General features: G+C 38.0%; 2 protein-coding genes across 2 annotated transcripts; one reads left to right on the top strand and one right to left on the bottom strand.

Annotated features, from left to right (window-relative positions):
* Positions 1-2,586: 2,586 nt before the first annotated feature.
* uba52 (ubiquitin A-52 residue ribosomal protein fusion product 1) lies at positions 2,587-4,999 on the bottom strand. The gene is made up of 5 exons (XM_040128224.1): positions 4,887-4,999; positions 4,351-4,462; positions 3,790-3,876; positions 3,296-3,398; positions 2,587-2,740 (listed from the first exon to the last, which is right to left on the bottom strand). Exons 2-5 carry the CDS (start codon positions 4,451-4,453, stop codon positions 2,647-2,649), a joined length of 387 nt encoding a protein of 128 aa, XP_039984158.1. The 5' UTR covers positions 4,454-4,462; positions 4,887-4,999; the 3' UTR covers positions 2,587-2,646.
* A 1,883-nt stretch (positions 5,000-6,882) lies between these two features.
* On the top strand, positions 6,883-10,999 carry si:ch211-198o12.4 (uncharacterized protein LOC555550 homolog). The gene is made up of 8 exons (XM_040128525.1): positions 6,883-7,396; positions 7,648-7,757; positions 8,721-8,809; positions 9,132-9,232; positions 9,893-10,011; positions 10,239-10,428; positions 10,504-10,589; positions 10,819-10,999. The coding sequence occupies exons 1-8, from the start codon at positions 6,883-6,885 to the stop codon at positions 10,945-10,947; spliced, it is 1,338 nt and encodes a 445-aa protein (XP_039984459.1). The 3' UTR covers positions 10,948-10,999.
* The last annotated feature ends 2,043 nt before the right edge of the window (positions 11,000-13,042 follow it).

Genomic DNA, 13,042 nt, shown 5'->3' with positions numbered 1-13,042 from the left:
TTTTTGCCCCCTGATGAGTTATTGATTTCTTCATGTGACAGTAACACAGGTACAAATAGGGAGCAGTTCTTTGCAGCTGATGATGCAGTAACCACCAGAATCATAATAACATGTCAAAACAGGATTTTAAACAGGTCCTAATGAAATCTGTTGATGTAATAAACTGCCAGACAATGTGATAGTATTATTACATTAACCTGCAATTATTACTTTGTAAGGCTTGTACCATTTTCAACTGATGGTGTATTTATTATACTACTCATTTACTGTTTAAGTTACTTAACTTTGAGATTTTATCATATGCAGTCAAAATGAGCATCTCAGCCTTTTCAGCAAACCTAATAGAGTAATAATAGTAATAATATAATGTTACTGCATTGATCACATCAAGAGGTTTTATTACACATTCAGTCCAATTAGATTGAGGTTTCACTACTTTGACCAGTTATTACAATGTCTGGCGTTTCTGGCATCAGCTGCTACGTGCAAGTATCACTGAATTAGCAATAAAGTTTTTAGCATAGATGCCTGTTCATAGTTAATGCAAGTAATTTGTAGGTAATGTCGCCTGTCCTCGTCCATTTTAACAACAGCTGTTCTCATGTTTTTTTTCCTCATGGCTTTGAAAGATTAGAACAGATTGTTACCGGCCTTTTATCAAGCACGAAGAAAATACAGAGAGGCCAGCAGCTCCTGAGCACGAGCTCCTCAAAGTTAATGTCAGAAACATTTAGCTTCACAACAGCCTTATTCCAGTGTATAATTACCACCCGATAACACTATGGGAATGCAGTAGTAGTTTCTGTATACACAGAAAGGAGGCAGAGAGAGTGTCCTCTAATTGCAAGACACAGCTTCCCCCCTGGTGTCTGACCTCTGTACCGAGATGTTGTGGGGGCAACAGAGAGGACTGATTTTTCCTTTCACAATCAATATAGTATTGAATGGATGTAACAGCACGTTAGCGTTTAAGGTACACTATATGATCAGCTGTGTCATAATTTTATAATAGGAAGTGAATTAGAGCGTAAGTATTATTGTGTATCAACAAGTTAAAGGAGAAATCCACCTTATATGTCAGACTATTTGGGCACCTTCTGGTGATATACATTACACTTTTGTCTCCATTATAATCCATTCTGGCTCACATTATAAAACATGACACTTTAGTAAAGCTCCTTTTAACTACGGTCTCTTTTTTTGGGGGGAAAAAATCCTACAATAAATGTCAATAAAAAAAACATGTTTGAATATCTGGGGTGGATTCCTCCTTAAATACCCTGGAATAAGGCCTTTTTAAAACATCTGTTGCCAGCCCTACGAGAGAATGCAGGACCAAAGATGCACCACTGTCATGCTGAAGCCACATAAACTGGAATAAACACACATCTGTTTGATGCTGAACTTTCATCTCCATTGCATTCTCAAAGTTAAGTTTTCAATTGCTCATTGCTCAGTGTCCAAAACATTTTACCTTGACTCAAAATACCTCAAAATACTTCAGTTAGTTCAGGTCAGTTTCATTGAGGTACTGGTAAATAAAAAAAGAGGAAAACTGTCAACTGGTGTTGACAAGGCCACAATTTTGTTTCACAAGAATAACTGAATTTGAGGAGAGCAGGTGTTTGTATTGGATTTGACAATGTGAGATGATTTCCTTATATTTGTATAGAACTGTTTAACATTAAAACTCAGTCATGCAAAGTCACTGCTGTTTTTTGTTTGATGGGAGGGAAAGAAACTCGGGGTTGTGTTGTTATTCAGTATTCCTGTAGTTTGCATTTTACATTTCCACGTGATTTCATGTTTTTCTTTAACTGAACTGATTTTGGTATTCGGCATGTCAGCTGATAATGAAAATTCTGTTCGGCAGTCAGCTTGGACTAACTCAGTTCATCAAACCTTGACCTGGCAATTTCTAGTCGACAGCGGCTGCGATCCATTTGGCCATGCCGCCTGCTATGTAGCAGCAAGGGCAAGTAGCATATGAAGCAGCAGGTGATGGAAGTGCTGTGATAAACTTAACCTTTCACAGTACAGTGCCTTTTGCATTTGGATTACACCACTACCAGCCATATGAAATGTTTAATAGTCTATTGTTAGCAATGCTGTCGGGACACGTGACAATTTGTTCACCTGCAAAATAGTGTTGTCCATTCAGGATGGCACATGCAGCTTGGGGGCCAAATTGAAATTAAGTGGAAATCACACCTCACTGATACAAACCAGCACAGTGCCAATTATGTTTTGGAGCGAACCCACTGTTTGTTTCAACCAGGGCCAGTTTCAAGAGGCAGGTTTGCTATATTACCCCGATAACAGGCTTCTTAGAACAGGCCTCTGACATAAACCACTTGCCAAACTCTTCTCATGAATCTTTAATCTTCATTTGGCAAACAGGAACATGAGTTTATTGCAAGAGCCTCATCTTGTTTCAGTCAGTCTGGTAACTTTCTTGCAGTTAGATCACCCTGCGCTGCCCCACAACCATATGTTACATAAATGAATCCAAACTAAGCCGAATACTCTCCATTTCTTCCTGCCTTGTAAAAGCTTTACTGAATAATACAAGTCAGACAAGCAGCATCATTTTCTCACATTTATTTTAACACAAAATGGCACACAGGGCCAATTTAGTCCAACTGTCTACTTCAGCTTCTTTTTGGGGCGAAGGTTGTTGGTGTGTCCACACTTCTTCTTGCGACAGTTGACAGCACGTGGGTGCAGACGGGCATAGCACCTATAACACAAAGTCAGAGGTCAACTACAAGGAAAATCTTCCCGAACCTACATTAAGTTAATAGTCACAGTCACAATGGATCTTGTGGTTCTTGGGAAACAAGGATATTTAGTTCTAGTGCCAAAAAAATTAGAATTTTTTGCCACATTTGAAAAATCAAAAATTAAAACTTAATCTTACTGTGAGCCACTGGCTTATTCCCGAAAAAAGTGCAACACTAATAGCCATGTCAGCCGACGACTAAGGTCAGTACAATGGAGCCTACAATTGCTGTTTTGTCATTTCAGCCCATGTTTACCCAAATTAACCACAACAACCTGCAAATCAAATCAGAGGTTCTGTTTTGGCTCATCTCCATTTAGTTCATTACTTTTTACAGAATAAGCTATGTGCATAATTTGATCAAACCCTGGCTAACCAAAGAACGCTCCTCGCAGTGCCATTTAAAGAGTGTTGTATTCTAAACTCTAACCAACCACTTTACTGTACATTACAGCAGCACTGCACACAAAATTCAAAACAGACTCATCGAATGATATTCAAGACTGGACTTACTTGCGGCAGATCATCTTGTCGCAGTTGTATTTCTGGGCCAGCTGTCTGAGTGAAGGCTCAATGATGCCACCACGCAGACGCAGAACCAGATGCAGAGTGGATTCTGGTGGGCAGTTAAAATACCTTGATGTCAATCTTAAGTTCAGTCACATCCACATACAGACCTACAGGAAGCCTGCTCTACTTGGGCATCTTATAGACACCAGGTACATTTTAAAAATTCACAGTGGAGATATCTCCTTTAAGAGTGAAACAAAGATGTTGCGCCATCTACACCATCACAATAAAGGTTAAATCCATATTAATTTCAAAATTAAGCACATAATACACAAATATAGTAAGTATACACTTTAGTAACACCATCATCCTTAAGATTTCTAGGTGACTCCTGTATTCACTTATTTCAATCGTTACCTGTTAAGAGTTTATTTATAATTACAAACTTTTTGTCATGTTTTCTGTGACAATATGACCTGTTTTAAATACGCTGTTACCTTTCTGGATGTTGTAGTCAGACAGTGTGCGTCCATCCTCCAGCTGTTTGCCAGCGAAGATCAGACGCTGCTGATCAGGGGGAATTCCTGCAAACGCAATAACACTTATCAACCAACTTGCATTTACACTTCCACATAAACAACAACTCCTATACAATGTACGTGAGGGAGAGATGCCAATTGGCTGAAAATACTGACCATGATCTAAACATGTCAAATATTAAATATTTTACTTTAATGCCTACCTGCTTACAAATCAGTCTCTGATTTTAAATCACAGTATGTGTCAGTTCCATTAAATGCAAGGTGAGGAGCATAATGGTCTGACTAAAGGGCGAGAAATCCTCTCTCCCATTAGACTAAATCTATTGGCTTGTCCTATGACTATACAGCTTGAAGAGTTAAACTTAGACACTTGGTAAAAATAGTAAACTCGAAGATAATGAGCGGCTGACAAAGACAGTTTTCGAGAAGTCCTAACGGCCCAAGTGTAACTTCATTAGCCAACGTTACCAAACTGTCAAGACTCCCATCACGTTCAGAGCTAAATGTGACTCTCACCTTCCTTGTCCTGGATCTTAGCCTTGACATTTTCGATAGTGTCGCTGGGCTCAACCTCGAGGGTGATGGTCTTCCCCGTCAACGTCTTCACGAAGATCTGCATGTTTGCAGGCTGAGAGAGAAAACTGACGTTAGCTCTAGCAGCAGCTCGCTAGGTATCGCTCTGAGCTCACGTTAAAGGCAGTAAAAGAAAGGCCAGTCATACTAGATAAGTAAGAAATTACACTGTAATAAATACACCGTCTGTTTCTAAACCGCCGTATTGACTGTGATGGATTGTGCAGAATGTTATTCAGTAACGCTGCTAGCTAACGTTAGCCGCAGAGTGGACTCGGTGCAGGGCCTCGCCACATGCGTGCCGTTAGCGTGGAACTCTTGTCACAATTTTCTTTGTTTTTTGCCTCTGAACGGAATAGGTAATACTTAATACCGAACTGCTGCTGATATTCGGGTAACTATGTCATATTTTAACCGCATCAATAACTCAGACACCAGCTAAAAATCGAGAAAATGTGCTGGACAAAACGTGTACCCACCCGGCCGCTAGCTGAGCCTCAACGAAAAGAGAGCGGAAGAACCTGACGCTGAAATACGTCACTTCCTCCTTCTCGGATTCCTTGGTAATGAAATCTTTTTTTTTTCTTTTTCTTTTTTTAAATCATGTCTGAGTAGATCTTTCTTAAATTTCTCTTTGAAATCTTCTCTTTTTTCTTGGAAAAAGCTGTTAACTATAAAACAAACTCATTTATTATTGTCTATATGTAACAAATTTAATTGCTCATTTAGCCTTAGCATAAGAACAAGAACAGCCTCTTCCCACATACCATCACCCTGATGAACAGTTAGCTCAGTCATGTAGTAGCAGAAACAATCCCTGTGCAAAAACCGTCTAATACTTAAATATCCATTGTAACTAAATCACATTCTGATTCTGAGATTACTTTTGCTTGTACTTTACTTGAGTATTTCCATTCTCTGCTACTTTATATTTCTCCTCCACTACATTTCAGAGGTAAATATTGTACTTTTTACTCCACCACAGTTATCTGACTGCCTTAGTTATTTAGTTATTTGAATTTAAATTTAATTCAATTTAATTTTAAATGAGTCAGATTTTGAGGATTCAGATTGTTAATACCAAATATAATCAACAAGAAATTATGATGTACTATTATAGGTTAAGAATGGAAATTCTCAAGCTAACAAGCAGTATATAAATTAATTGAAAAAACAACACAGTTTGAGTTTTAAGCACCTAAGATGTGTATTAGAGATACAGTAAGTTTCTATGCTGAACACGACTGATCGAAAATGAAGTTTGACTGACACCTGCTGTTGTACTGACTGAAGTGATTTTGAGCCACATTGTGAACATGCATGAACAAACAGCATCAAGTGTGAATTTGTGCATGAAATGCATTTCTTTAAAATTTGAATTAAATTATATTTAATTTGTACTTTGTATTCCTTGCCTACTTTCCCATATACAACATGCATGTTATATCGAACCAAAGCTTATCTTTTAATGTGGTATCATATTTGTATATAGATGCCTTTTTTTATTTGATAGCAAGCAATTAAAATGCTTCCAATATACTGATATTATACTCCCAAATGGTGACATTACAGGTCAAAATCATGCTACCCTGCAAGTTGATATTGTAACTTTATATAAGGTAATGCTGAATTATGCAAAAGACTCTTGAAAAAGAGAAGTGTGTCCACTCCAAATATTTATTAGTAGGGCTGCTACTAACAATTACTCTCATTATTTTTTAATCTTTTGATTTTTTTTTTTTTGATTAATACGTTTAGTTGTTCGGTGAAAAATTAACATCAAACTTTCCTAGAAACAAAGTGTCAAATGTTAAACGTGTTAAAATTCCTTTGTCTGTTCAACCAACAATCCAAAATCCAAAGATATTCAGTTTACTATCATGGACAGCTGGGAAAAGCAGCAACTCTTCACATAGTAGAAGCTGAAACCAGCAATGTTTTGAAAGTTTTGCTTTAAAAATTTGCTTAAATTATGAATCAATTATAAAAAATTTTAATTTGATTGTCAATCAGCTAATCGAAGAATCGTTTTAGCTATATTTAGTAGGTTCTTATAGGTTTAGGTAACTTGTGCCAGTACTGCCTTTCTCTAACACCAGCAAAGCCAGATAGAAGGAAGTCTATAGTCGCACTATTAGATAATCCACGACATATCTAATAACCAGGAAAATTCAATTTTTCTATCTGGCCTCGCTTCTTAAGAGTGAGCAATGGTTTGTTTGCTTCATTGTTGTGGAATTAAATGTTACAACTGAATATTTTGTGTGTCCACTCATTGCATTTAGGCTGGTAATAGGACACCATGGCATGCATTTGTTTCTCTGCAGGAGCAGCCATAGATCAACATCATCATGTTCCAAAGCACAGAGGTTTCCATGGTGAGGCATTGTAGCATTTTTCACCCGCTTCAGAAGAAGATGGCTAGCTTAACCAAAGAGTTACAGTAACATAAGGAGGACACTGGTGGTATCAAACATGACAGCGGTGGTGAAAACAGTGACTCCAGCCCATCCTGTTGAGTTCCTGCTGTCTACCAACATCCCATTGCGTGACAAGCACAATCCAGATGCACATTCAACCCGTTTCTGGGAGGACTTCCAGCCATGTTCTTCCAAGAAAGTAGAAATGGTTCGTCAGCTCACAACAGCCCAGGTGGACCACAAGGACCTGAGGCACATCAAGGATTACCTGACAGAGGCGAGGGTTTCCTACCACCGTCACCCATTGCCACAGATGACTCGCACACCACGGTGGTCAACGCTTTGCACTAACTTCAAAATGCAAACAGACCCTCGGGAAGTTGCTTTTCTCACCACACAGTCCCAGGAATTTCGGATCCAACACTTCCAGGCGCCTCCTGCCCCAATCCGACCGACACAGGCCATCAAGAAGATCCAGCAGATGGAAGAGCCTCCAGAAAGCACCAACAAAGCTACATACACTCCGAACTATGGTTCTCCTATTGTAAAAGCCACAGTTAAACATCTAGGTGAGTGACAGCATTCTTAATTTTAATCAGTTTATTTTACTTCATTTTCTGGGTAAAACAATAAACTCAAAATAGATTATGGATTCAGCAGCAAGCCCTATATATCATCAAATTTAGAAGTGGGTAAACATTCAGGCTTACGAAATCATTGCCTTGTAATGAAGGAATATGTGTGAGTGTCTATCTCTGAATCTTTCGGAAAGTATTGTGTAATAAAATTTAAAAATTAAAAATAATGCATTTCTGTGTAGAAGAGGGCTTTCCCACAATAAAAGGAGATGGGCGCCACTACGGCTTTGTCTCCCAGTACAACGAAGTCTTCCAGGGAGCCTGGAGCAGAGCTGCTAAACTTGTGAGCAAGGTAACAGCAGCTAATTTCATATTTAATTAAAACAGGGATAACTCTAAGCCAAAATAAGGCACCACTGTTTAGTCCAAATCGACTAAACAGTGGGGGAAAGTAACAAAGTACATTTACTCGAGATGTATGTAAGTACAATTTTGAGATCATTGTACCTTACTTGGGTATTTCCATTTTCTCCTACTTTTTACCTGCACTGTACTACATTTCAGGGGGAAATTTCGTGCTTTTTACTCAAACAAAGGTATAGTTACTAGTTACTTTGAGTATTGAGATTTTACACTCCACACTTATGATTAACATATAAAATATCAACATTTATATAGATTCAGCAAACCAACAGTGTATAAAATAGGTAGGATGAGCTCACCATAGATTATATACAACCCTGAAATGCATCTCATTATTATCTGATAAAAGTAACTGATAATAATCCAACACTCACAGCAGCCTTTGGACTGCATAAAGTACTTTTATTTTTGATACTGAAAGTATATTTAGCAGATAAATTTACTTGTAATGGAGCATTTTCAACATTGTTGTACTATTACTTTTACCGTGTAAAAGGTCTGAATACTTCTTTTACCATTAAAGCATAATTTTTCTCACATTCCTGAGAAGGTACAGTCTAAACATTCACATTGTTACACACTGTGGAACCTCCTTTTTCACAATGTACATTTCTATTTTCTCATAGGTTTACATCCCATAGTTAGCTATTACTAGTAAAATGACTAGTAGATTTAGGAACAACCCTAAACTGGTTTTGTTAATATGTTTAAAAGGCTAAAAAACAAACAAACAAACAAACAAAAAACTAGGAGTTTGACCATCTAACTGCTCAGTAATTCCAGAGAAGCCATTTTCTCTTTCATAGTATCAACCTTTTTATGAGACTTTACTTGAAATGAGTGTTATCATCAGAAGACCACGACTGTCACTGTTTTTATTTTTTTTTCCCAGCCCTCCTCTGTGTCTATGGGTGATCCTGTGAAGATTGTAGAAAGAGACACAACCCACTCTGCATCATTCAGCCTGCCCACCGTCTGCAGGTCTGCAGCTTTTCTGCTTCACTGAAAAAAATCCCGCCACGTGACTCAGTTTACATCCTATACACAGAGATACCAAACAGTGGAGGAAACCATGGCTGTAGGGCCAGGTGTCACCGTTCAGATCCATTACTGGTTAAGTCATGGCTCCTGTCTTGGCTCTCAATTTGACACTTTATTGACTCAAAATTCTAAATTGGTCTAAAATATTAAATTTCAGACTTATTATTTGTCACTCTTTGAATGCTCACATTATCTGGTGTTGAATTTATCCCCACCCAAATGCAATAAAAGCATTATCTTTTACTTTGGTTTTTTTTTACAGTCAACCTCTGGTGAAAGAGCGTTTGAAGCTCACTCTTGGAAATTTCTCTGAGGACTCATGGTCGTCCACATCCAAAGAAGCCTTTTGTTATCACAAGCCGGGTCAGTGTTTTCTGCATTGCTTACTAAAACTCCAGATTTGATGCAAAATTTCCCATGGTGAAGACTTTTAACACATTAATAACAGCCCAAGGCAAAGGTAAATTTAGGGCCTTCAAACACTGGGAGGCTTCCACATGATCAAATGTAAAATCATCATTACATAAATGAACTCATGTTTCTTTTGTACTGTTTATATTGGAAGGAACTGTACTGAGCTGATATTGTTTAGTGCTAACTGTACTTTTTTGTTTAGTTTTCTTTACTGATTTTGATCCTTGTTGATTAATCTGCACATTCCAACACTGGACAGTTATTTTAAGTATTTACATGTTACTGTTTGGTCACGACTTTAAAATGGTAACATATAGCTTTAGAATAATGTATCCTGCTTGTTCAGTTACTTTTCTGTACATTGCTTTTGTGTTGACACTCGTGTTCTGTCACAAATACAGTTTCATCCAGGGTTTCACCTGGATGACCTAGATGACTTAGACTGTGTGTCACTGTACAATACACATTTTATTTACTGGGACTTTTATGTTACTTTTATTTCAAACCAATCAGACTAAGATGACACAGTATTACAGGTGAAGCCCTACTTTATTATTTTAATCTCAGCTATTTTGTCTGAATGAGTCTGTTTGGTTTATTTCCCAGCAGATCCGATTGTTCTGACAAGGAGGAACCAAAATTCTAGTTCTTTACCGAAGGGGGACACTGATATAAGTCGCAACAAAGAGAGGATGTCAGTCACCACCAACAGAATCTCCTTCCCTAAAGTGAGATAACAGTCCTTTTACTTAGTTCATTTTTTTAAAAATTATATTACTGGTACATAATTTTATATAAATCATAAACCTAATTCACTTTAGGTTAGTTTAGGCCCTTTGCACATACTTTCCAATAAACTGTGGCGTTGATTTGATGGAGTTTGTTATGTTAAAGTTTTTTGGCTGAATATCAGTGACGTCATTTTTGATCATGCTGACTCAATTCCTCTCTATAGCTGAACCACACAGATTGCCCAGTATATATGCCAGGGCCTGACCTGATGACCAAAAGCCATGTACAATTCAGCCCCTCTCGTCTATCAGGCCTTTACTACACAACCATGGCCAAAGAACACTACGGCATAAAGGACGGAGAGCAGGCCAGACCAGCCGTTCAGCTGCCAAGCAACATACTGAGTGGGCCAGGTGACGGATCGGTCCTGTTTTTGTGTTTAAATTGAGGTACATGTAGATATTGGATGTGTTTAATCTGTTTGGCAGAACCTGGGCTGAGCCTCAACACCACCAAGGCTGACTTCCTCCCTTTGAAGGCCTGCAAACAGACACCTTGTCCGTCAAAGCGTGGGGTGAGAGATCACAAACTAAACTAAAAAAAAATTGGTTAAATTCTCCACTCTACTGTAACAATTGTAATAGTGACAGAAGTGGTAGTAGTTGTTGTCATAATGGTAGCAATAATAATGTTAGTAGCAATGCTGGTAATAGCATTGGACTCTCTCTATTTTTGTCTTTACTCAGTTTAATATTTAAAAAAAAAATGAATATATTGTTTGTTGCTGTCTGTTAATCAAATAGAGCGGCATCAGGTTTCCACTGGCCAAATCGCACTTCAGCACCACCCACAGTGAAGACTACACGGCCAAACCTTTGATCCTGCAGCGCCCTAGCTGCAGCCAGCTCTTCACCCATTTTGTCAAGAAGTGACAGAGAATCACAACAAAGTTGCTGGCATCTGTGCTCTTGCCCAGCTCGTAATAAAAGATTTAAAGTCAAAGTCAAGAGTTTTTTTCCTGACTTTGTAGCTTGAGCTTCTTACAATGCTGCTGAGACCTTTTGTGAATTAGCCGTAATGATAGTAGACTCAGCATCGTACTTTTCAACATGGGCACCTATGCACAATTGTTAACAGCAGACAGTAAAACACTAACACATTACATGCAGCTTATCTCTGAAGGTCAGACATTAATTATTGCTACAAGGAACAAGTTGTGCTCAAAAGGGAGTTGTTCTGAATTTTATACTGGAAGATAATTTTCTCTCACCATGAAATTTTCAAAATCCCACAAATTAATCATAATATTGGTTATGTTTAGCTTCTTTGTGAGACTGGTTGCAGGTCCTCTAGACCCCCCAAAATCAATTGAGAATTCCTTAATGAATAAGTGAGTAAAAGGGATTGAATTGAATAAAAAGGTTTCTGAACGAATTAAGCCCAGCCTTAAAAATGTGTGTGATTAAAAAAACAATAAACAAAAACAAAAAACAAACAACAGGTAGTGAACTCGATGAACTCCAGGGGTTAAATGGTTCCTACATTTCCCAGAATCCTCTTCGACAAGAAGAGGTGTTGTTGTATTCTATTCATGTGTGGAACTTTAACCCTGTTCCTGATGCTTAAAATCCAGCTCATTAGAACTTCCAATTCCTTTAAATTTCAAGCTTGAATCCAACCAAAGCCACTCTGTCACATCCTCTCTCAGAGTTGTGTGTTTTTTCAATTAAATGCATCAGAATGTTCATAATCTTCCCAGGATGATAAATAAATAAACCTTTACCCAGAACAGCACAGGGGCCATCAGAGTGTGAAATTGAAGCAATGTGCAAGTGCAGCTTTAGCAGTTAGGTGGCTTAAACATAAACCTTAGCCTCGCCTGTCATATTTGGGTCAGGGAGGGAAGCAGCCTCGAACTTAACTGTCCTACTTCCACCCTGTTTACACTATCAATGCTAAACTGCTAGGAAGAAGGTTAGCGTCTGTTTTGCAGAAAGATTCTCATCTCCTCCTTCAAGCATGACTGACTCTGTGAAAACAATCAATGTTGTAGCAAAAACACAGCCTTGACCCTGAAATGCGGGTTGTGCTGATAAAAAAAGTTGGCAGGCAAGCGGATGTAAATAAACTGAATCTGGAGTTCATCAACCTGGCCAAACGGCAGCAGTCCAGGTATGGGCTGGAATGATAACTGACCACCAAGCTCAGGTCCAGGGTGTAAAGCTACAAGACCATGGTTTAATAGCAGATTAAACACCAGAGAAGACTAGAGTGTGCTTGTTTGATTTTGCCTGAGACTTGCCAGATACAGCAAGAAATGTTCATTTAAGACCACGGATTATATGAAAAATTCTTTTTTTTTTTTTTTTAGATAATTCATGGCACTTTTTTGTCCACCTGGTCGTTTAAAAACAATGTACATTCAAGAGTGAACAGGTAGCAGGTCCTGCTCAAGGACACATTCCTCAATCACACCTGTGACCTTGCTAATTTGAATGTTAATGTTGTTGACATCTGAGCACAATACAAGCAAATATCTCAGCAAATCTATTAACTATAAGAGTGCCGTAGGACACCAAATAAGCTTATTTCAGACTGAATTCCCCACTGATTCGATTTATTCATTCATCATATGGATTTTTTTTTCATTAATTGGTAAACTCCTGAAAGCGTTTACACCTGAAAAAGTTTAACAAGGAAAACTGCTTGAGTGATGTGATCATGTCATAAACTCATGTTTCAGCCAACACGTGACATGGCGATAATGTGACTCTTTCAGCTGCTGAGGCACATGACTTTCAAAACACCGGGAGAAACCACAATTTCCTGAAGTCACTCAGAATTCTCTTTTTAAATGTATCTTACATTACATATTGTTTCAGTTTTCATTTCAGTTTACTTTATTATTATGTTCCTTCTTTTACATGTTTTTTGTATTACTTTGTGAAATAGACTACTATCTGTACATAATTCAAGTGTCATATCATACTTGTATATTCAGTGCTAGTTTTTTTTTCTTTATATATT

The sequence above is a fragment of the Xiphias gladius genome, chromosome 6 (assembly GCF_016859285.1).
Source record: "Xiphias gladius isolate SHS-SW01 ecotype Sanya breed wild chromosome 6, ASM1685928v1, whole genome shotgun sequence".
Classification (NCBI taxonomy): Eukaryota; Metazoa; Chordata; class Actinopteri; order Istiophoriformes; family Xiphiidae; genus Xiphias; species Xiphias gladius.
This window is presented reverse-complemented; position numbering and strand designations above follow the sequence as displayed.